Here is a 25,226-nt window from a genome sequence, read left to right on the forward strand (position 1 = left end):
ACAATCTATCGTGCCGTGATCTCCCAGGCACTTAACGCACCTGGGACGGGCAAAACAATTCCTTTGAGAGTGTCCATAGGTCTGGCATCTATGACATTGACCTATGCGGCCACGGTTGTTGGGCTTCTCAAAGGAGAGGCCAGAGAGGTGGCATATCGCCTTCAAGTTGTATATCCTCTTGCCCTCAGGAGAGAGCTCGAGGATCACTAGACAGAGGTCTAGCGGCTCTTTTGAGCGTGATCGGTACATTCGGTGTACCTCCTGGACGGGGAGATCCTGTTTAAGCAGGTCGGCTTTGATGAGCTCAGTATCAAGCTCCTTGGGGAGACCGCGGACTACTACGCGGAGGACTCGCTCATCGCTCAGAGCGTAAGTGTGATAGCCTATTGAGTTTGACCTCAATAAAGCTGTCAGACGCCTATGGTCACCGGATGACTCGCATTCCGCACGAATACCTAAGGTGGTAAGCTGGGCGTTTGGAATAGGGATATTGTTTTTTATTAGCATGGGGACAATTTTGTTTGCCCATGCGTCCTTGTCCCTAATAAACATTGGGGGGATCTTCTCCTTGCGAGGTTCCTCCATAGGAGAGTCCTCACTTTCGGAGTCTGAATCGGATAAGGTTTGTGACCGAGCTTGGCTCTCGGTCACAGTGACCTTGCTAGTGGTAGTGGGCTGAGCGTCGGTTTTAGTAGCCTTTCGCCGTTTTCGATTACTTACGACGACGGTGAAGCCATCGTCAACTGGAGCCGGTGAGCCCTGCGACTCTGGGATATCGCAAATGTCCATGGCGGAAGGCCTATGGACCGTGTTGGTCGGAGTGCGAGTCATAGATTCGCGGGAGGGTGGCAAAGTGCCCTTTGGGTGGGCTGAGGGCCCGGGGAGCGCGTTAGGCGCGCTAGGCCCTACGGACGGAGCCGGAATCGGTGTTGCCGGGCGACCCGAGGCCGAGACACGTGGGTCGCGGGCCGCGGATTGGCTGCCCAGCGGCGGGCGCACTACCTGAGCAGGTAGCACGTGGCGCTGGGTCACGAGTGGCGCGGGGGTTGCGGGGATAGCGGGGGACGCGGCGGCATTTCCCGGAAGGGGACTACCTGATTGGGGTTGACTTTGAGTCAAAGTCACGGTTTGAGACGCAATCGGTTGCGAAGACATAAAACTTTCCAGATAGCCTGGAAATTTAACTCGGAGGTCCTTGAAGAGGGCCTCCAAGTACGGCGGCGAAACGGAGTTGGGGTCCATAGTGGACCCCGGAACTAACAGGGCCTCCCCACCGGGGCGGGGAGGTGAGTACCTACTGTGTGGCCCTAGTGGTCCACGCCTTTAGGTGACGTGGGTGTACCTACTCTTATTCTAGTGTACTCACGGACCGGAACCACTTAACTACACTAGAACAACGCAGAACACAACACAACACAGCACAACGAAATCGGTGGTCAAGACAGTACTAGAAAAACTAGCACCCTCTCAAAAGAAGAACCAATATTGGTGGCCTCCACCGTGGGATCGAAAACCTGCATAGGCGAGGACAGACGACCGCACGGGACGGCTGCCAAGATCGGAGTGCCAATGGAGCATCCCAAAGTTTTTGTGTAGTACGTTCCTTTGGGATGTCAACGTTGGGACATCTGACCTTCCAACTCTCTAGAGCCTCTGTGGCATAGGTTATGCAAACTGAATTGGAATTAAGAATACGAGAACTGAGCTCTTTTATACTATGCACAGAGGAAAGAAAAGCCGGAAGAGCAACACTAGAAATTTTTCGCACGCCGATGCCACCGTATTTGACCGGTAAAGTAGCTTGGTTCCAAGACTGATCATCAAAATGCAAATTTAGAATTTTTTCAAGTGTGATTCGTATTATTTATAAATAATTAAATATTTCTAAGAGTTGGTAACACTGTACTGTACGAGAGTGTGTGTCTGTGTCAGGTTTCTACTTCTAGTCTGTATCATCCTGAGTAAATATGTTCCTTGGTCTGTATTCTGTAATGATCTGTGGTGTCAGGTTTTATCTTCATTTGTGGTCTGTGGTTTTTATTCAATATTATTGTTTAAGTGTTGTTATTTAATAAATACAATCTCTAAATTATCTTGTGGAAATCGCCTATAAAAAAAAACCCAAACAAACTATACCAAGATGCAGTGCTGCGTGCCTTTCTGCGTAAATACTTCAGACAATGCGTCAACATCTGCGGGAACAGGAATTACCTTTCATGAGTGAGTAGAATTATTTATCATGACTTTCACCCACAGCCGCCAATCTCACAAGCAGAGTAGCGCACGCATACTCACAGCTCTGTATACCAGTGTTTAGCTGACTTTTGAGCATCCAGCAACTGAATTATAGAATAACCAAATACTGTGCTATTCATATTTAACTGTCCAGGACATGCTGTAGAGGTTATTTTGGTGTATATCCAGGTTACCCTGTGAAAAAAATCTCCTTGCTGCTTGGCTCAGAGCCCTCGGCACACAAGACCATCACCTGCCCGACCCTGCTGTAGTCTGCTCGCAGCATTTTATAGATGAAGACTTTTATATAACAAAGAGTTGTGTTAGGCAGATTCGCTCTAATGCTATACCTACAACAGTGCAGGTCAGTTGATCGTAATGTTTTTATTTGTGATTGTTAACATAGGAAGGGCTAAGACATACCTATAGCAGCATTACTCACATACAATCAGTAATGTAGAAGTAACTCTTGGTATACTTACAGATGTGCATGATATGCCTGGACACTGACAGCAAGCTGTCTCTAATGAGTAAACACAAGTTGGAGGAGGCATATGAACAGCTAACTGGACTGTCTGTGAGTTGACTAATTGATTCTACTATGTATTATTTGTATTTATATGTGTTAAAACCTTCTTAGAAGATTCCTAAATAGATTTTTGACATGCCAAGTGTATTAATTTTACTAAGACAGAGTGTAAGTCAGAGTTCAGACAGACAGAAACAAGTGATACACTGTTGTGTAATGTAGAGTAAACTCTCTTACCAAACCTGTATTGACAGCCTTTGTTAATTCTGTGCAGTTGTTTCAGTTGTGTCGTGGAGGAAACCTGAAGCAAACACTCTGTGTGCTGTGTGCTCAGAGATTGATTAACTTCAGTAGATTTAGAGACTTGTGCTTGAGAGCCCATTCACTGATGACAGACTTACTTGCACAAGATGAATTAGTGAGTATTAAGTAATAACAATTTAAGGTTTCGTCCTTTCTTAAACTTGCTTACCTTATAGTGTATTTGGATATCCTGATGCCCTAGTTTTAAGTCCTAGGTCACATAGTATACATAATATGGTTGTAAGTCTTCAAATAGTCCGATAATAACAATGATGATAATGTTGTTACCTTCCTTAGGTGAAGTATCTGAATGAAAGTAATAAAATAAAATAAATAAAAATAAAATAGCCTTTTATTTTGAACAGCTTTTGGTTACATGAGTGTTGTGTTTGATTTAATTGATTATATTATGTCCCGCTGTTCAAAGTGTCTTCTGACATAGGCCTCCTCCAGCTGCTTCCACTGCACCCTGTCAGCCGCAACTCTGGTCCAGCGTGGCCCCAGGGTTAGGCGGATGTCGTCCTCCCACCTTCTTATTGGACATCCACGTTGTCTGGTACTGTCCCTTGGGTACCAGAGTGTCACCTGCTTGCTCCATTTATCGGTTGTGCAGCGCAACATGTGTCCCGTCCAACGCCATTTCAAGAGGTCGATTCTAATGAGAACATCAGCGAGTTTTGTCCTATGTTTTATCTCACTTGAGGTGATCCTGTCCGTTAGTCTTATACCCAAAATACTTCGCTCCATTGCCCTCTGACACTTAGCTAACTTTTCTCTATGTTTTTGTGTCAGGGACCAAGTTTCGCTTCCGTATGTTATACAAGGGAGTATAGGCGTATTGAAGGTTTTCCTCTTAATGGACATATTTATTTCTTTGCTTTTCATTATTTCCTTTAGTGACCAGTATTTTCTCCACCCACTAGCAATTCTCTTGTTTACTTCTTTTGACATTTGGTCTATAGGAGCAATTATCTGACCCAAATACACATACTCTTGTACATACTCGAGCTTATTTCCATCCAGAACTATATCAACCTCTTTTGAGTTAGTCATTAGTTTTGTTTTTGCAGTATTCATTAAAAGGCCTACTTCTTTACTTTTACTGGCTAAAGACTGTACCATTATTTGTATTTTATATGGGTCCTCTTCCAGCAAGATGAGATCGTCTGCAAATCTCAAATGATTTAGGCGGCGGCCATTTATATTCAGACCATATTCAGTCAAGGCGTTTGAAGATATTCTCCAGCACTGCAGTAAATAAATTTGGTGACAGTGGGTCTCCTTGTCTAACACCTCTGTCTATAATGGGCTACCTATCGTTTCCAGTTTTATACTCCCTTTGCTTTGTCTGTAAATGTTTTGCATGACATTTATGTAGCAGATGTCCACTCCTTGCTGTTTTAGTGTTGACCAAATGTAGTTGTGATTCAAGCTATCAAATGCTTTAGAGTAGTCTACGAAAATTTATAAACAGGCTTTTGGTACTCTTTGCTCTTTTCTAAAATTTGTTTGATTGTGTGAATGTGGTTGATTGTGCTGTAGTTTTTTCTAAATCCAGCCTGCTCTATAGGCTGATTCTCGTGTGAAAGTAAACGTTGCAATTGTTTCAGATTACTATACAATATAAGGAACTGATGAACTGCACAACAAAACATCTGCAGTGTAACTTAACACAGACGACGTTAGGAGCAGACTACTGTGACTTGTACATAGATCACACTGATGAAGAGGAACAGACAGCAGCAGAGGAATCTGTAGTGAAAGATGTTGCATCAGTTGTGGTGAAGAATGAATACAGTTCTGACTCCATGTCAAATGCTGAAAACTCTGAATTGGTACATGAAGATGACAATGACAGAGACCATTCCAACAATGACTGTGTATTGGACGATGAATACTCTGACATGAGCTTAAAGCTGGAATCTAGGTTACTGGATGAAGCTATAGGTGAAGCTCTTAGTAAAGCCATAGTTTCCAGGGTAACAGTCACAGAAGACCTGGCTGAAACAGAGAGTTCCATAAAGAGTGAAAGTATTACATTTGGATGTACATTTTGTTATGAAGATTTTGTGCAAGAGGATGCATACAATGAACATATGAGCAAGCATCTCCAGGTGAGACTGCAGGCCACTTGATGGAGGTGATATATGGCCTCGACATACCAATTAATGATGTAATGAATCGTTTTATTAGCAGATATTCAAATATTTTTGCAGATTTGTGCAGATGTGAGCCGCGGCGGTGACTCACTCGTGCTGCAGAACAAGTCAGTATACAACGACACTGCATGTAAAATAAATAAATAATTAAAAAAAAATAATGCAGAATAACAAAGATATTTGTAAATTTTTTCACGTCATGTTTATGTAGTATGGTGCTCAGCAAGCAAACTCACATTCTGCTGCTATGTTTCACAGGACAGGAAGTCGGAGGCTGAATGATGTCCCTCCCCCGGCTGCAGACTGCGCTCAGGCTTTAGGTGAGGGGCAAGTGGACTTGTTTGTTACTTTTTCTGTTTCCTGTGGTGATGGTATTACATTGAACCCTATTGCTGAGTGTATAATGTTCGAAATTGATTGGGTTCATCGTTCATGATGTAGATATAACATCGATGTCAGATGTAACTCATTATCTGGAGTGGTATACAATAGTCGCCTTCGCCGATATAGACAGGGAGCGATGGACTGCAGCTGTTGTGCATCTGTCGAGTGTTATTGTATAGACAGATGTGTGGGGCATCTGCGTCGGTCACGGAGGTCGACATCTTGAGAGACTAGTGCCGTACATCGTACTAGTGACAGCCGAAATAGTTATTTAGGTGTTCGAGCTTACTTAGGCTTGATTCACTGAGATAACCCTTTGGAATATCAGCGCCATCTAGTAATTTGTACCGACATTGTTCTCGTGGATTATCGGTATTGGTTCGTTGAACGGTGGGGAAAAGTCAGCGATGGCGGGGCGTCAGCCATTTTGAATTCAGAGAGCCTATAGTATAATCATTGATCGTGCGAATTTTCTGACAGATGCTAATGTCAGTTTGTAAAATAATGATACCATATTTATTGTCATAGTGATGTCCTGTTCTGTAAAGGTAAAAAATAGTGCCTCAAATCATTCACTCTCAAAGAGGAATTTTGAACAGAAATTTCTAACATAACGCTTAGTGACAGACGTTTGAAAGAAAAATTGGGTAAATTAATTAATTCCGGAATACAATAGTACTGAAGTAGGTAACTTACTTACGCGGACGAAGTCACAGGCGTTGCTAGTCATTATAAACATAACATGAAAAATCTGATCTATTAATTAAAAGCATTCATTTAATTTTATTTGTCTCAGTTATTAGTCAAATTAAATAAGGTCTTAGAATAATTTTATTTTCATCATTGTGACTCAAAATAGGTTTTACGTTTATTATTAAGCCTTAGACTGAGAAATTTTTAAATTAATAAATAATAGATGTAACTGTTATTTATTAAAATTATTTACTAATTTGGTCCAGAACATATTGAGGGAATCATGATCGTTCACTTTGTCACATCACTATTATTGATTCAATAAAAAATGGTATCACAGGAAACTTCAAAAGAGATCGCAGAATTCATTATTCGACTATAGTGGCAGTTTGATACTGTTACTGTCACGTAACGTAAACGAATTTCTAAGGAATTGAAACAGCGCCATCTAGTGGCACTACTGCACAACTGTTTCAATTCCATATAAATTTGCGTTTACGTCAACGTGATGGCAACAGTATGGAAATATTGAAAACTCCCACTAGGCACACTGTACGCTTTTGAATCTCCGCGTCGTCAGTACATTATTTCGAAGAACGAAGTTTTTATGTTATTTTATTTATTATTTATTTAAACGCAACACAGCAACACGCAACGCCTTGAAACGACGTTAGTCGTTTCCGGGTTGAGACGTTCGATCGTATTGATTTAAGACTCCGGTCGTATCGATTTAAGGCGTCTGGTCGTATCGATTAGGGACGACAGTCGTATCGATTTTAGGCGACGGTCGTATCGATCTGAGACGACGTTCGTATCGATTTCAATTCGTACGCTAAGTCAGCGCCGGCAGATATTAAACACGTCTCAGTGGGTCAAGCCTAAAGGCTCGAACACTTAAATAGAACCGTTTTCCCCCAAAGGATAAAAAACGTATATTTAGGTGTTCGAGCCTTTAGGCTTGACCCAATGAAGATAACCCTTCGGAACATCAGAGCCATCTAGTATTCCTACCGACATTGTTCTCGTGGATTGTCGGTCTTGGTTCGTTGAACGGTTAGCAGTGGCAGGGGGCGTCAGCCATGTTGAATTCAGTACCAAAGATTACAATGTATATGGAAATAGATAGGCTACTCTAACTTTTTTCGGAACGCTTGTGATAGCGCCATCTAGTGACTAGCTACGGTATTTTTAGTATAGTATCCATTATGTTATAAAAATAATAATGCATATTTTTTGTAAATGTGAGATTTTTGATTTTGTAATAGTTGAAGAAACCAATAGAGAAAAACAAAAAAAAAAAGACAAAAAGTTTTCCATTGATAACCCCGGGCTCGAACTCAGGATTTTTAGATCGTATCTTTGTTTGACACCACTAGGCCAAATGACTATGTGGAACGTCGTTGAAATTAATGTACACTTACTGTCTTTCTTAAATAATCCCTTTGCTTTAGAAATACAAACAGATTCTTCCTATTAACGCGTCATAATTAAAAGGAAAAATAATTCTTTTTGTTTCGCTTTTTTTGCCGTGCTTATACGGTTTCAATCTCTTAAAACATTTTATTACATACACACCTTAAGTCATTGAATTTACTACCCTGGAATCTTAAATCTAGAATGTAGATGGCGCTGCTTCATATAGATTTCACGTTCTTCTAAGTTCCCATGGCATGAGTACGCTTTTGAATCTCAGCGTCGTCAGTACATTATTTCGAAGAACGAAGTTTTTTAGGTTATTTCATTTATTTAAAATGTAAGTTATTTTTATTAATTTAAAATATTACTTATGTGAATATCCGTACCTTGTTACGGACATTATTCATGTAAGTTGGTGCGAAATGTATTGCTTCAATACATTTAAATTTCGTGGTTTACACCATGAACTACTTCATAGTATTATGAAGTATTTGCCGTCTCGCAATGAACGGCAAGATGTCTGTAAACCAATATTTTTGGGAAGACAAAGCACCACTCAACACCTTGAATCGACGTTAGTCATTTACGTGTAGAGACGTCCGGTAGCATCGATTTGAGACGACAGTCGTATCGATTTGAGACCATGGGGAAAACCCATGGGGTTCTATTTAGATTATAGCCGAAAGGGTTAACCCACCATTTAACACCTTGCCAGCTTTCGCCTCGCTGCGATCCCATATCAAGGCACTGAATTCCAAATGACGTTGACGTCCCCCGCCATCGCTGACTTTTCCCCACAGTTCAACGAACCAATACCGACAATATACGAGAACAATGTCGGTTCGAATTACTAGATGGCGCTTATGTTCCAAAGCCTCAAGCCAAGCCAAGCCTTTCGGCTGAAACCTAAATATACGTTTTTTACCCTTCGGGGGAAAAACGGTTCTATTTTAAAGAACAGATTATCAGCTAGCGCCTCGTCCTTTTACAATAATAAGCTTTATTGCCTCGACACTAATGTACTATTAGTTGTAGTGTAATTGTCAAATGTTTGCACGATTATTCAGTATTACTGGTAAATATTGCGGGAGCGACGTTCAGGCGCACAGATAGTAGAAGTAGAGCTGTCGCAAAGGTTTGTCGGAGTAAATTATATGAAGACTGTTTTGTTTCAGTCGCTCCACTGTCCGCGAGACTTGCGGCAAACAACGACCACACAGTGCAGGCAACTGAAGAAGCAGCTGCGACCCGGAAAACTGAACAAATCCTTGAGACTGACATTGGTGAACTGGACAACCAATCATCTCAGAGCGGCACCAAAATATATACAGACATAAATAGATTCACAAACTGTGTAGTACAGTTATATGATATTTTCAAGAAACCCAAGAAAACTGTACTAGATGAGAATCCACGCGTGAAAACCCACACTGGTGCAAAGCCTTACTCTTGTGAGATGTGTAATCATAAAACTGCCGACAAAAGTAATTTTGTTCGTCACATGAAAACACACACTGGCGAAAAGCCTTTTTCTTGTGAGATTTGCAATTATAAAACTGTAGTTAAAAGTAGTTTAGTAAGTCACTTAAGAACCCACACTGGCGAAAAGCCTTTTTGTTGTGAGATATGTAATTATAAATGTTCACACAAAAGTGCGTTATCAATACATGTTAGAATCCATACTGGTAAAAAGCTTTATTCTTGTAAGATATGCAATTATAAATGTGCACGAAAACAACATTTATTATATCACATGAAAATGCACAGTGGCGATAAGCTTTGTTCTTGTACGATATGCAATTATAAATGTACACATAAAAGTAGCTTAAGGCTACACATGAAAACGCACACTAGAGAAAAGCGTTATTCTTGTAAGATATGCAATATTAAATGTACAGGTAAAAGAGAGTTATTAATACATATTAGAACCCATACTGGTGAAAAGCCTTATTCTTGTGAAATATGTAATTTTAAATGTGCACAAAAACAACATTTATTATATCACATAAATACGCACAGTGTTGTAAAGCTTTTTTCGTGTGAGGTGTGCAATTATAAAACTGCACAGAAAAGTCATTTAGTACGTCACTTGAGAACCCACACTGGCGAAAAGCCCTTTTGTTGTGAGATATGTAATTATAAATGTGCACAAAAACACCATTTATTAAATCATATGAAAGCGCACACTAGCGAAAAGCCGTATTCTTGTAAGATATGCAATTTTCAATGTACACGTAAAAGAGAGTTATTAATACATATTAGAACCCATACTGGTGAAAAGCCTTATTCTTGTGAAATATGTAATTTTAAATGTGCACAAAAAAAAAATTTATTATATCACATACATATGCACAGTGGTGAAAAGCCTTTTTCGTGTGAGATATGCAATTATAAAACTGCACGAAAAGGTCATTTAGTACGTCACTTGAGAACCCACACTGGCGAAAAGCCTTTCTGTTGTGAGATATGTAATTATAAATCTGCACAAAAACAACATCTATTAAATCACATGAAAACGCACTCTGGCGAAAAGCCGTTTTCTTGTGAGATATGCAATTATAAATGTGCGCAAAAACAACATTTTTTAAATCACATGAAAACGCACTCTGGCGAAAAGCTTGTTCATTGTGAGATATGTAATTATAAAACTGCACAGAAGAGTCATTTAGTACGTCACTTAAGAACCCATACTGGCGAAAAGCCTTTTTCTTGCGAGATATGCAATTTCAAATCTTCAGATAGACGTACTTTATTGAGGCATAAGATGAGAATCCACACTGATACTACGCTTTAAGAGTAACTGCGATAATATAGTGAATGTGAAAAATTTGCGCTATCTCTGGATCTCACTCAGCTTCCTTCTTCTGACCACAGATCCAGACAGCTTCTCGGTGTCAGTTGCTGCTTCCTTAGGCACTTTTGACCACTGTCTGGTGAAAGGACATGTCATAATTTTATAAAGAGGCTGGGCCTTTATTCCGTGTGTCAACTAAGCAGGACAAATTATTTTTATCTTAAAAGAACATAAAATAAAAAAATTTTTGGAACCCGCATTTTTTTTAAATTTATTATATAAAATGTAATTTTTTTCGTTAGCAGCAGAGCTAGGGCTAGTCTAGCATGGGCAAGGGAGACTTTATCCACGGGGATAGGATAAAACGTTTATCCCTCACACTCGTTTTATCCACTCTCCGAGCATGGGCACGCCGGTGGATATATTATCCACGGTGGATAATCGGAGGGAAAGACTTGTCCACCCATTTGTAGATATCTTATAAATTGTCATTATAAAATCAATAGTCCGAAATAAACGTAAATTTGATAATATTTTATAGTAGTCTTTGGTTATTTTGTGCATATTATTTATCTGTTTTCTGTTGACGACATTGTTTTGTTTGGTGATTGTTTTTGCGGTGGTTTGTAGTATCCATAGTAAACGGTGTTTTTAGACTAATATAAGCCAAAATGAGTTTCAAAAACTAAGTTGTTTTATATAAAAACAAAATGTACCTAGTATAAAATCGTTTAGATAAATAATCATATATTTGATTTTATTCAGATGAAAAAAAAACAAAAAGCAGATTCAGGTTATGGTTGATTTCATGGCTTCCCATAATCATCTTGCCACTGGGCAGTTCACAGGCCCTTTAGGAGCTAAAAGGGCCGACTCCCAGTGGCAAACACTAATATTAACCAATGGAAACACGTATGTTACGTGGCTAATATTATATATTATTGGCTATATTACTATTTAGTTCGTCAGCTAACAAATTTAAAACTATTTAATATAACAAATTTAAATTGCAAATGTATAATGCACAGTCCATATGCATTCGAATTTATATATTTATACATTACTTAAGACAACATTAATTAAGACTTTTTAACATGGCAACATGGTCGCAACTCACACCCTGACAGATTGTCAGTGATATTCGCGTAGTCGCGTTAAGGCGATTTTAAAGCAATTTAAGGAATTGTTTTGTTTCATACTTGTCTGTCTACGATTGAATGTTTCTTTTTAACTTATGACACATGACATATAATGACATTTGACAATATTTCATGACATTGACATTTAAAACTGTTCAAAGTGTTCAAACTTTTACTGTATTGTCTATGTTTATTTTGTAGACTAGGGTGCGAAACAAAAAAAATCTAATATATAAAATTCTCGTGTCGCGGTGTTCGAACTTGAACTCCTCCGAAACGACTCGACCGATTTTTGTGATCCTTAGCGTGATTGTCGGCCTGGGTGGAGAATCGGCCAACATCTATTTTTCATCCCCCTAAATGTTAAGGGTAGTCCACCCCTAAATTTTTTTTTATTTTTTAGGCAAAATTTTTTGTTTTTATTTTTTTATGACACAGCATACAAAAATACATACAACCCTAAATTTTCACCCCTTTACGATCAACCCTTATATTTTATTTGTTAATTAAAAACTATACTATGCACAAAAATTAAGGGAGCAGAAAAAAAATCCAAATTTTTGGGGGATTTTCAACAGGCTGTAACTTATACAAAAATGGTCGTACAGCAAAAAAATAAAAAGCAAATTGTAGCTCTAAGTGTTTAGTTTTTGGATCTGAGTTTGAAATTTTTTTTTTGAAAATATTTTTCGAGTAATTATAAGAAAACCACTGAAAAAAAAATTTTCGAAATTTTTTTGGTTTTTTTTTTAATCTACGGACGTGGAAAAATTTTTTTCGACTCAACCTCCATATAGACCGGATAGCTTGTTTATTCAGATTTAATTTCGTTTTTTTTAAATCTCGATACGAGCATTTCTCGCTGAGATATCGATGTTTGAATGGAAAAAGATCATTTTGTCTTTGATTACCAATATCTCAGCAACCAATGATCGCACAGAAATTTTGAGGTTGGTTTCAAAAATTTGAATAAATTCTCTGCAAGGATTGGCAATTGAATTTTGAAAAAAAATTTTTTTTTCAATCATTACATGAATTTGAAAAAGCATCCAAAAAAGGGCTTTTTGTCGTTTTTTGGAAAATCAAGCGCCCAATCAAAAATATTGCGGAAACCACTGACGTTAAGTGTGCCTTTTACTGTTCAATATACCCACAAAAACCCTACAAAGTTTCAATTCAATCCAGCCAACCGTTTTTTTTTCCCACTTGATCGAATTTTTGAAAAAATTAAAGGAGCAAGAATTTCGCTCTGAAAATGTCATAATTTATGCTTTTGTGCTTGCGCACGTGTATGTGTGTGTTCCACAGTATTTTGTGACTCCAAACTCACTCTCCGAAGATGTATGTGTGTGTGTGTGTGTGTGTGTGTGGAAGTGACGAACCACAGGGTCTCAATCTCTGATAAAACCACACACATACACGTGCGCAAGCACAAAATCGTAAATTATGACATTTTCAGAGCGAAATTCTTGCTCCTTTAATTTTTTCAAAAATTCGATCAAGTGGGAAAAAAAAAACGGTTGGCTGGATTGAATTGAAACTTTGTAGGGTTTTTGTGGGTATATTGAACAGTAAAAGGCACACTTAACGTCAGTGGTTTCCGCAATATTTTTGATTGGGCGCTTGATTTTCCAAAAAACGACAAAAAGCCCTTTTTTGGATGCTTTTTCAAATTCATGTAATGATTGAAAAAAAATTTTTTTTTCAAAATTCAATTACCAATCCTTGCAGAGAGTTTATTCAAATTTTTGAAACCAACCTCAAAATTTCTGTGCGATCATTGGTTGCTGAGATATTGGTAATCAAAGACAAAATGATCTTTTTCCATTCAAACATCGATATCTCAGCGAGAAATGCTCGTATCGAGATTTAAAAAAAACGAAATTAAATCTGAATAAACAAGCTATCCGGTCCATATGGAGGTTGAGTCGAAAAAAATTTTTCCACGTCCGTAGATTAAAAAAAAAACCAAAAAAATTTCGAAAATATTTTTTTCAGTGGTTTTCTTATGATTACTCGAAAAATATTTTCAAAAAAAAAATTTCAAACTCAGATCCAAAAACTAAACACTTAGAGCTACAATTTGCTTTTTATTTTTTTGCTGTACGACCATTTTTGTATAAGTTACAGCCTGTTGAAAATCCCCCAAAAATTTGGATTTTTTTTCTGCTCCCTTAATTTTTGTGCACAGTATATAATTTTTTTTGGTAAATTTTTTTTTTATTTTTTGATGACTTACAATAAAAAATCTCATAATACTTTCAATTTTTCACCCCTCTACGATCAACCCCTATTTTTTATTTGTTAATTATAAACTTTAATTTTTTGGCAAAAACCCTAAAATAGCCCTTTTCTTTTTCCCATACAAATGATTTGTAACTAAAACGTAGTCAATTTGAGCTTTATTGTTACTGTATAAAGTTCATATTAATAATAATTAGAAAACGGGGTAGGGGTAGGGTAGTGGTAGGGTAGGGGTAGGGTAGGGTAGGGGTAGGGTAGGGTAGGGTAGGAGTAGGGTAGAGGTAGGGTAGGGGTAGCGTAGCGGTAGTTGAAAGTTTACATCGAGTTTCACGCGGACGAAGTCGCGGGCATCCGCTAGTATTTATCTAATTAACACTTATGATTTGTGCACCTTTATGACAAGAGTGAATAGGCATTTTCTGGGCAAGCGCGCTCCAACCTAGAACTTATCAAACTGTGACGAAGGAGATACACAAAAAATCGTGCGACCTAGAAAACGAAAGGATCGGTCAGCTGAAAACGATTTTCATATGAAGTTTCACATTCATATTACGAATTTTTGTCAACAATTTGCAGCCACTTAAAATAAACGTTAACTGGTAATACGGCAAGACGTTATGGAACTAACAAATGAAATGTAATCTTTGAAAAAAATTCCGTTCACTTAAACTCAAAATAACAACAACAAGAAATTAACAATGCTCTAAAGTTCTAAACCGTTGAAAACTAATAAAATATTTGACAGGAGTTGTTTTTGTATAGACAGAGATTAGAGACAGAACATCATTGATTATTTGATTGCACATATTAGACAATCTGTAATTGATGATGTTCTGTGGTACCTACTAGATAGTAACAGTTGTGTACTGACGATTGTACGCCTTAGAGCTAAGTAAATCTAATTTATATATATTAAATGCATAAGTTTGATATCTGTGTTTTACTGGATTCTCTCGCTAGTGACACGCAGTCTATTGTCTACAAGTGCAGTAGCTAAGCACCTCTAGGCTGCCAGTCCCCCGAAGCGGAGCGCGGCAGCGGAGCCGAGAAACTGAAAAACATTAACCAATAGGATTGCACAAAATCTCCACTCGTCATATGTGGATAGGAACTTGCTAGCTTGTTTAAAAATTCATATAAAACCTGTAAGCGGAGCGAGGTTAAATAAATTAAAATTTATTTATTTATCATCGTCTGCAACTCCGCTACGCTCCCTCGCTCCGCTTTGGTGGATTTTAGCGCTCTCTTTTATCACACCGCAACAATACAGAAAGCGATGATTTTGCTGTCTCTTATGTTGTAAAATGTATGTAGAGAATAATCTTGTAGACTGCAGAACCAGTGGTGTGCACTCCACAGAAGCAAACGTGCACTGCTTACCCGGCAGACTTCTTACAAACCTGTATTGGGGAGGATTTTTTCCCGTTTGAATTTACTTACTCCAGTTAAAGACCTTGTGCACACCACTGAACAAAATTAAACAAGTATGTAAACTTCCAAATTGTTTTATTTACAGGGTCAAACTAAAAAAAAATATTCAGGGTTAAAATAAAAGTTATTATTAAGTTATTTTAATAAAAAAAAAAGAAATATTGATGTGTCATTATTATCAGCCTATGTGAGTCTCCATTTTGGTCTCCATACAGGGGCAGGCCTCCCTTCGTATGATTCACACGGCCTCCCCTTGCAACACATGCATTTACAGTCCCCGTATAATCCATTTACAGTCCCCGTATAATCTAATTACAGTCCCCGTATAATCCATTAACAGTCCCCGTATAATCCATTTACAGTCCCCGTATAAATCCCCTCTGCATATTCTATTCAGCTAAATGGCACTAATATATATTGTAAAATGTGAATGTAATATATCGTGAAAAGTGAAAGTAAAATCGGACACTGACAATTTCGATTCACGAACTACGCCTCCCGTCTCATCTCGGCTCCTCGCTATCTATCGCAAGCAATACTATAGGCCAGAGTTAAATAGGGATGACTTTTTTTTCGTTTGTTTATTTCATAGTGTGGAGCTTAGATACATAAATAATAGGTTGTAAAGGAATTTATTTATTGTTTCTATAATTTTGTACAATTTAGTTTCTACAAGTGAAATCTTTCAATAACGTCCCATCATGGTGGAAGCGCTACTTGCCGATTATAAATTTACATGTAATCTTTATACCGAAGTGGTGCTTTCAATAGTGTCCCAACAAAGGTGGAAGCACTACTTACCACACTACTCTGTCTAATGGTAAGAGATTAGAAGATCTTTAGGCTTGAGTTGGCCGCCATATAGCCGTTCGCCGTGAGACAACCGATAGCGCGGGTCAGTCTACCATTAGCGCCATCTAGTTTTGGCGGAGTGAATTAATCTTGTTACAAGGTGTAATTATATGTAGGTGTCAAAGGTGTGAAGTATCGTTGAATAGGTCTTTGAAAGTTGTAAGGGGTCATAAACCAACATATTTAAATTTAGGGATCCGTTTGTAAAAATTAAGCTTTTAAGAGCTAATTTTTGTTAGTCATTGTGTCCGCACCCTCTACTGGTTATGGGATTAAAGTGTTAACATAATCTATGGAACCCTACACTGCGCGTGACCCGACACCCACATGGCCGGTTTTATATTTTTTCACGTAGTGTGGATGGCATCACCAAAATAAATATATGTATACACATAGCTGGGCATTAACTCGTTAATCCGTTAATCGTTAATTAACGAAGTTAACATTTTGATTAACGGATTAACTTTTAAGTTAACTTTTAAAAATGTTAACGGACCCGTTAACTTCCGTTAATATGCAGAAGCCCGTTAATCGTTAATCCAATGCCTACTAATTACCGCGCGACGCGATTAACAGGTTAAGACAAGTAAGAAATTATGATTTTTTTTCAAAGAAATCAACAAATTACTATATTTATGTTAAAATTATAGATAAAATCAACTAAAATCAATTTATGGCAGTTTTCCCCAGTGCTCACCCTTATTTTTCCAATGGGGATTTCACACAATGATATAAAAATGCAATATTAACCAGTCATATTAACGGATTAACGATTAACGTTAACTTGCGTTAATTCTTCCGGAATGTAACGCTTTAACGTTTAACGAAGCTAACTTTTTTTGTAGCGGATTAGCGATTAACGAAGTTAACTATTTGATTAACGGTGCCCAGCTATGTGTATACAACAGTATACGATGAACCCTTCAAGGTCATCGACCAAAGTATCAGTCCTATTTAAATCTACCAATCAAAAAACAACACGCATTTTTATTGATCACTTCCTATTCCTATTTTACTACAATTTACAAAATATTTTATTTGTTTAAATAAAAAAAATATATTTACAATCACAAAACTAAATGGAAACAAAGTTGGCAAATGTAAATTAAAATGCTGGAGGCGGGTAGCCCTATTACATGTTTACGAACGCGCGGCTGTAGGTATTTATTTAAAAAAATACGGCCGGGTTGGAATACTCTTTAAATATTTACTCTGACTAAGCCTTGGGTAAATCATAAAATACTCTAATTCTAAAAGGATTTTATAGACACGTTAGATCGTGATCTTAAACTTCTGACATAGGAGTAACGTCTAACAAGCCTAGATAATTGGTCTGAGCATAAACAGATATGTCTGTGTTGACGTAAGTATTTTTTGACGTCTGTCTATATCGTTTACGTAACACGTATGACGTAGTGCTACTGCTAGTGATTATTACTCTTTGGTTTCTACTTTCTTCTAATTACAAATAAAAAGCAGAGGGATACAGTATTTATTGTATAAAATTAATATAAATCAAGAAAAAAAAAAGGTTAATACACATTTCTAAATGTTTATAAATATCAATAATAAGTACAAACTTTAAAATAAATTGTCGAAGTGACCTTACAGAAAAATTAAAATCCGTAAAACACAAACTATACCAAGAATCAAGATGCAGTGCTGCGTGCCTTTCTGCGTAAATACTTCAGACAATGCGTCAACATCTGCGGGAACAGGAATTACCTTTCATGAGTGAGTAGAGTTATTTCTGTCTATCCGATGACTTTCAGCCAAGCAGAGTAGCACACGCATACTTACACTTCTGTAAACCAGTTTTAGCTGACTTTTGAGATGCAGCAACTGACCTACAGAATAACCAAGTACTTAGCTATAAGTATGACATTGTGCACTCACTTTGCATTGACAATGAATGATTAAACTTTCTTAGTTACTTTCATATCAGTAAGTAGTTATGAGCACTTGTAAAACTAATAGTATCAAATTAATAATTCCAGAATCCTGTGTTTATAATTTCATTATCTATGCTGGATGTTGTGCGTGTGTCCATATGTTTATTATCTGATCCTTGTATTTAACTGTATCAGGACATGTTAGAGCTGTTATTTTGTTTGTTATTCAGGTTATCCAGGTTACCCAGAGAAGAAAGTCTCCATGCTGCTTGGCTCAGAACTCTCGGCACACAAGACCATCACCTGCCTGACCCTGCTGTAGTCTGCTCACAGCATTTTTTAGATGAAGACTTTTCTGAAACAAAGAGTTGTGTAAGGCAGATTTGCTCTAATGCTATACCTACAACAGTGCAGGTCAGTTGATCGTAATGTTTTTATTTGTGATTGTTAACATAGGAAGGGCTAAGATATACCTATAGCAGCATTACTCACATACAATCAGTAATGTAGAAGTAACTATTGGTATACTTACAGATGTGCATGATATGCCTGGACACTGACAGTAAGCTCTCTCTAATGAGTGAACACAAGTTGGAGGAGACATATGAACAGCTAACTGGACTGTCTGTGAGTTGACAATATCATCGTTTCTACTATGTGATATAACTGTGGAGGGAATTGAGATATCATCTCATCACCTTAATTGGTATTTAGATGTCTGTGAATCTTTAATTTAAAAAAATAACAACAGATTTTGACGAATTAGTGTAATCAATTAAATTTATTTTACCAAGACAGAGATTGAGCCAAAGTTCAGACAAAAATAAACAAGTGATGCACTGTTGTGTAATGTAGTGTGCACTCACAGAATATAACACAAAATGAATCCCCAAGTTCTTCAACTTCTCTTACCAAACCTGTATTGACAGTCTTTTAATAATTCTGTGCAGTTGTTTCAGTTGTGTCGTGGAAACCTGAAGCAAACACTCTGTGTGCTGTGTGCTCAGAGATTGATTAACTTCAGTAGATTTAGAGACTTGTGCTTGAGAGCCCATTCACTGATGACAGACTTACTTGCACAAGATGAATCAGTGAGTATTTAGTAATTACAATTTACTAGTTTGATCCAAATTGATGAATCAGTGAGTATTTAGTAATTACAATTTACTAGTTTGATCCAAATTGATGAATCAGTGAGTATTTAGTAATTACAATTTACTTAAACCTGACATTGGAGAACATGTTGTTATCTCTAAGTGTATTTGGCAGATCCTGGGGTCCTGGGTTTGAGTCCTTGGTCATGCTATAAAATATTGAGCTTCTCAGTCATGAAGTTGGTGGTGTTACACCCGTTGCATCTGTGACCATGTTAAGTCAGTTATCATTATCATCTAATAGTGATTGTACTACAGAGTAGGCCTGAGCCCACCAATCTGCATTGGAGCAGTGTGGGGAATCTAAGGTACAAATGCCCAGTCATCTAAGGAAGGATGTATCTATCGCTCTGTAGTCTGATAGGCTAATGATGATGATGATGATGATGACATTATGTTGTTACCTTCCTTTAGTAAAGTATCTGAAGGAAAGCAAACAGTTCAATTGTTTCAGATTACTATTCAACATAAGGAACTGATGAACTGCGCAACAAAACATCTGCAGTGTAACTTAACACAGACGACGTTAGGAGCAGACTACTGTGACTTGTACATAGATCACACTGATGAAGAGGAACAGACAGCAGCAGAGGAATCTGTAGTGAAAGATGTTGCATCAGTTGTGGTGAAGAATGAATACAGTTCTGACTCCATGTCAAATGCTGATAACTCTACATTGGTACACAAAGATGACAATGACAGAAACCGTTCCAACAATGACTGTGTCTTGGACGATGAATACTCTGACATGAGCATCGAGCTGGAATCTAGACTACTGGACGAAGCTATAGGTGAAGCTCTTCATAACAAAACAACAGCTTGCTGGGCTGCAGTCACAGAACATACTGAAACAGAGAGTTTCATAAAGAGTGAAAGTGTTGTCTTTGAATGTTCATTTTGTGATAAGGAGTTTCTGCAAGAAATTACATACTTGGAACATTTAAGCAAACATTCATCATTCATTCAGGTGAGATGTTTACTTCTTGATGGAGGTGGTGTATGGCCTCTGCATATCTATCATACAATACCCTTTGCGGACGGACAGACGTGTTATGAATGAGTTTTGTATTTGGCAGGTAGTTGGCGGCGAAGCTGCATGTGATGCATCACAAGTGTGCGAGCCTCGTGCAGCTGTGAGCCGCAGCGGTGACTCACTCGTGCTGCAGAACAAGTCAGTATACAACGACGCTGCATGTGATGCATCACAAGTGTGCGAGCCTCGTGCAGATGTGAGCCGCAGCGGTGACTCACTCGTGCTGCAGAACAAATCAGTATACAACGACGCTGCATGTGATGCATCACAAGTGTGCGAGCCTCGTGCAGATGTGAGCCGCAGCGGTGACTCACTTTTCAACTGTACATATTCTGTACACTTACTTTGGGGCTAGATATGTGTGTATTGTTTAAGTACATTTATATTTATTTATTAATTGGACCCGGTACCCGCACAGAGATTCCATGGAATGCTAAGATTAGGAAGAGTTAACTTCTTAATATATAAATGTGAAAGGTCATCTTGAAGACTGCTTGACGTAGAAAGAAATTTGGCAGGGATATAGTCTATAGTTAGTTAGTATCCGCTAAGAACGGATTTTGCGATAAGGCTGGATTAAAGAGGTCTAAGGTAAAAAAAAGTCGTGAGCTAGTATGTTATACATACAGAACAAAGATCGTTGGGATATGTGTAAAATAAATAAGGCCCTATTCTTAAAAAAAATATTGCACAAATAACAAAGATATTTGTAAATTTTTTCATGTCATATTTATGTAGTTGCTCAGCAAGCAAACTCACATTATGCTGCAATGTTTCACAGGACAGGAAGTCGGAGGCTGAATGATGTCCCTCCCCCGGCTGCAGACTGCGCTCAGGCTTTAGGTGAGGGGCTAGTGGACTTGTTTGTGACTTTTTCTGTTTCCTATGGTGTTGGTATTGTCACATTAAACCCTATTGCTGAGTTCGTCAGGTTTGTGATGTAGGTATAACATCGTAGATAGATGGAACTCGAGTGTTCTAATAGTCGCCTTGTGTACCGCCGATATAGACTGAGAGCGATGGACTGCATCTGTTTTGCATCTGTCGAGTGTTATTGTATAGACAGATGTGTGGGGCATCTGCGTCGGTCACGGAGGTCGACATCTTGAGGTACACAGTAATGCACTGGGAGTTGCCGTGTAACTGTTTAATGTTTGCTCAATTATTCAGTATTGGTAAATATTGCGGGAGCGACGTTCAGGCGCACAGATAGTAGAAGTAGAGCTGTCGCAAAGATTTGTCGGAGTAAATTATAAGAAGACTGTTTTGTTTCAGTCGCTCCACTGTCCGCGAGACTTGCGGCAAACAACGACCACACAGTGCAGGCAACTGAAGAAGCAGCTGCGACCCGGAAAACTGAACAAATCCTTGAGACTGGCGTTGGCAAACTGAACAAGCAATCATCTCAGAATGGCACTGAAATATATACAGATATAAATAGATTCACAAACTGTGTAGTACAGTTATATGATATTTTCAAGAAACCCAAAAAACCTGTACTAGATGAGAATCCACGCCTGAAAACCCACACTGATGCAAAGCCTTATTCTTGTGAGATGTGCAATTATAAATGCACACACAAAAGTAGTTTAAGGCAGCATATGAAAACTCACACTGGCGAAAAACCTTTTTGTTGTAAGGTATGTAATTATAAATCTGCACTGAAACATCATTTATTAAATCACATGAAAACTCACAATGGCGAAAAGCCTTTTTGTTGTGAGATATGTAATTATAGATGTGCACAGAAAGATAATTTAAAAAAACATAAAAGAATCCACACTGGCGAAAAGCGTTTTTCTTGTGACATTTGCAATTATAAATGTATACAGAAACATCATTTATTATATCACATGAAAACGCACACTGATGCAAAGCCTTATTCTTGTGAGATGTGCAATTATAAATGTGCACGTAAACATCATTTATTATATCACATGAAAACGCACACTGGCGAAAAGCCTTTTTCTAGTAAGATTTGCAATTATAAATGTACAGTAAAAAATAATTTATTGCAACACATGAGAACGCACACTGGCGAAAAGCCTTTTTGTTGTGAGATTTGCAATTATAAATGTGCACAGAAAGGTGATTTAAAAAAACATAAAAAAATCCACACTGGCGAAAAGCCTTTTTCTTGTGAGATTTGCAATTATAAATGTGCACGTAAACAACATTTATTAGATCACATGAAAACGCACACTGGTGAGAAACCTTATTCTTGTCAGATTTGCAATTATAAATGTATACAGAAACATCATTTATTAGATCACATGAAAACGCACACTGGTGAGAAACCATTTTCTTGTGAGATTTGCAATTATAAAAGTGCACGTAAACATAATTTATTGCAACATATGAAAACACACACTAGTGAGAAGCCTTTTTGTTGTGAGATATGTAATTACAGAAGTGCACACAAAGGTGATATAAAAAAACATAAAAGAACCCACACTGGCGAAAAGCCTTTTTGTTGTGAGATTTGCAATTATAAATGTTCACACAAAGGTGATTTAAACAGACATAAAAGAACCCACACTGGCGATAAGCCCTTTTCTTGTGAGACATGCAATTACAAATCTGCAGAAAGATGTAATTTATTGCAACATAAAATGAGAATGCACACTCACACTAAGTCTCAGTAATTGTAATAAAATAGAAAATGAAGCGATGGCTCGATCTGTGCAGATTGCATTGCAGTGCATTAACAAAAAACACAAAAACTTGAATATTTTTCTGATCAAATTTAATTATTGTATCCGAAAGTGCCGCAAGTGTTGATAGACTCTAAAGTGCAAACGAAGTGTGAAACAGAAGTCACAGTTGTACGCTATTGTCAACTGTACGAAGTGCAACTCGTACGCTGCTCCCTTCACCCCCTCGGGTAAATGAGCGGGGCTCGTATTGTGTGAGTCGCTCTCACTGCAGTGATCGCGAGCGTTGCCCAGTGGCCGGTTGTAAAGATGAGTTCACAACAAACCTCGCTTAGCGGATATCTCATAAGCGGCGGCGGAGCTTCTACGAGTACTTATCAACATGTGACGAAGGGGATACACAAAAAGTCGTGCGACCTAGAAAACGAAAGGATCGGTCAGCTGAAAACGATTTTCATATGTAGTTTCACATTCATATTACCAATTTTTGTCAACAATTTGTTGACACTCAAAATGAACGTTAACTTAATTTTGAGTAACACGGCAAGATGTTACGGAACTAACAAATATACTACTAAACTAAACTCAAAATATACTGCACAACAACAAGAACTTAACAATGTCCTAAACCGTTGAGTACTATACGTCTTGGAAAATATTTATAGGAGTAGACCTCTCAAAGTGTGTTTGTTGTTGATGTTGTTTTTGTATAGACAGAGATTAGAGACAGAACGTCATCGATTGCAAATATTAGACAATCTGTAATTGATGATGTTCTGTGGTACCAGAGGGTACCACAGAACATCATCTGTTGTGTACTGAACGGGGACAAGGGGACAGTTGTGTACTGAAGATTGTACGCCTTAGAGATATTGGAGATATGTGAATCTAATTTATATATATTAAATGCATAAGTGTGTTATCTGTGTTTTACTGGATTCTCTCGCTAGTGACACGCAGTCTATCGTCTACAAGTGCAGTAGCTAAGCATCTCTTTAGGCTGCCAGTCCACCGAAGCGGAGCGCGGCAGCGGAGCTGAGAAATGGAGAAATATTAACCAATTGCACAAAATCTCCGCTCGTCTTAAGTGGACAAGAACTTGCTAGCTAGTTTAAAAATTCATATAATACCGGTAAGCGGAGCGAGGTTAAATAAATTAAAAATAATATTTATTTATTTATCATCGTCTGCAACTCCGCTACGCTCCCTCGCTCCGCTTTGGTGGACTTTAGCGCTCTCTTTTATCACATCGCAACATTACAGAAAGAGATGTTTATGCTGTCGCGTATGTTGTAAAATGTTTATAGAGAATTATCTTGTAGGCTGCAGAACCAGTGGTGTGCACTCCACAGACAGACTTCTTACAAACCTGTATTGGGGAGGATTTTTCCCCGTTTGTATTTACTTACTCCAGTTAAAGACCTTGTGCACACCTGTACAAAATTAAACAAATATGTAAACTTTCAAATTGCTTTATTTACAGGGTCAAAATAAAAAAATAAATATTCAGGGTTAAAACAAAAGTTATGATCAAGTTATTTTAATAAAATAAAAGAAATATTGATGTGTCATTATTATCAGCCTATGTGAGTCTCCATTTTGGTCTCCAAATTTCTGTTAGTTATTGTGTCCACACCCTCTATCGGCTAAGGGATTAAAGTGTTAACATAATCTATGAAACCCCACACTGCGCGTGGCCCGACACGCACATGGCCGGTTTTATATTTGTTCACGTAGTGTGGATGGCATCAGCAAAATAAATATATGTATACTTTTAAGGGCATAACTGGGTAGAAGAGGAAATCAAAGATAGCATTTACTTTATAATAAAGTTACAATATAATATTTGAAAAGACATTTTGTTAAGAATAACAACTTACATTACAAAGGTTGTAATGAAACCTCCTTTAACATCTACTCTCAATGTTTCAAACCTATCGACTGCATTAAATTATGTAATCTAGATCTTATGCTTATCAACAGAGCCATCCGCATTTAGCTTAACTCTATAGACCCATTTGCATGGAATAGCCTTACTATTCTTCGGAAGTTTAACAAGATCCCAAGTTTGATTCTCCTTCAGAGAGTTTATTTCATATTCCATTGCTTTCTTCCACAATTCACTCTCAGGATTCTGAATCGCTTCTTTATAGAAACTTGGTTCCTTATAACCATCCCATTGTGTATTCATAACATAGTCATTGAATTTACTTGGAGGTTGAAGTAATGAACGATCACGCTAAATCCTATCTCCTTGCTCGAGGATTACATGTGTTCAGGTAATGAATCACCAACATCTTCAGGATCTTCTGCA

General features: G+C 37.9%; 2 protein-coding genes across 12 annotated transcripts in view; one reads left to right on the plus strand and one right to left on the minus strand.

Moving 5' to 3' along the window:
• The window catches only part of LOC112055983 (trichohyalin), a 489,894-nt gene that overhangs the window by 281,151 nt on the left and 183,517 nt on the right, over positions 1–25,226 (minus strand). The gene's annotated exons all lie outside the window — the stretch shown is intronic.
• Positions 1,998–23,832, plus strand: LOC112055132 (gastrula zinc finger protein XlCGF57.1-like). Of its 11 annotated transcripts, none has more exons than XM_052889760.1 (8): positions 1,998–2,220; positions 2,425–2,599; positions 2,720–2,812; positions 3,039–3,182; positions 4,678–5,181; positions 5,284–5,333; positions 5,485–5,546; positions 8,895–14,826. In XM_052889760.1, exons 1-8 carry the CDS (start codon positions 2,141–2,143, stop codon positions 10,511–10,513), a joined length of 2,727 nt encoding a protein of 908 aa, XP_052745720.1. In that variant the 5' UTR covers positions 1,998–2,140; the 3' UTR covers positions 10,514–14,826. The 11 variants fall into 11 exon arrangements, with proteins under 11 accessions (XP_052745720.1, XP_052745721.1, XP_052745730.1 ...); XM_052889761.1 differs by having other exon boundaries at positions 3,048–3,182; XM_052889763.1 differs by lacking the exons at positions 5,284–5,333; positions 5,485–5,546; positions 8,895–14,826 and adding exons at positions 20,302–20,396; positions 21,040–21,101; positions 21,534–23,832 and having other exon boundaries at positions 2,011–2,220.

The sequence above is a fragment of the Bicyclus anynana genome, chromosome 26, assembly GCF_947172395.1.
Source record: "Bicyclus anynana chromosome 26, ilBicAnyn1.1, whole genome shotgun sequence".
NCBI classification, from domain to species: domain Eukaryota; kingdom Metazoa; phylum Arthropoda; class Insecta; order Lepidoptera; family Nymphalidae; genus Bicyclus; species Bicyclus anynana.

Excerpts from the sequence above, each read along its gene's own strand:
- LOC112055132 (XM_052889760.1), top strand. The coding sequence starts at position 2,141 with ATGCAGTGCTGCGTGCCTTTCTGCGTAAATACTTCAGACAATGCGTCA. Across the intron at positions 2,813-3,038 it reads AACAGCTAACTGGACTGTCT|TTGTTTCAGTTGTGTCGTGG; the intron begins GTGAGTTGACTA and ends AATTCTGTGCAG. Across the intron at positions 3,183-4,677 it reads TACTTGCACAAGATGAATTA|ATTACTATACAATATAAGGA; the intron begins GTGAGTATTAAG and ends CAATTGTTTCAG.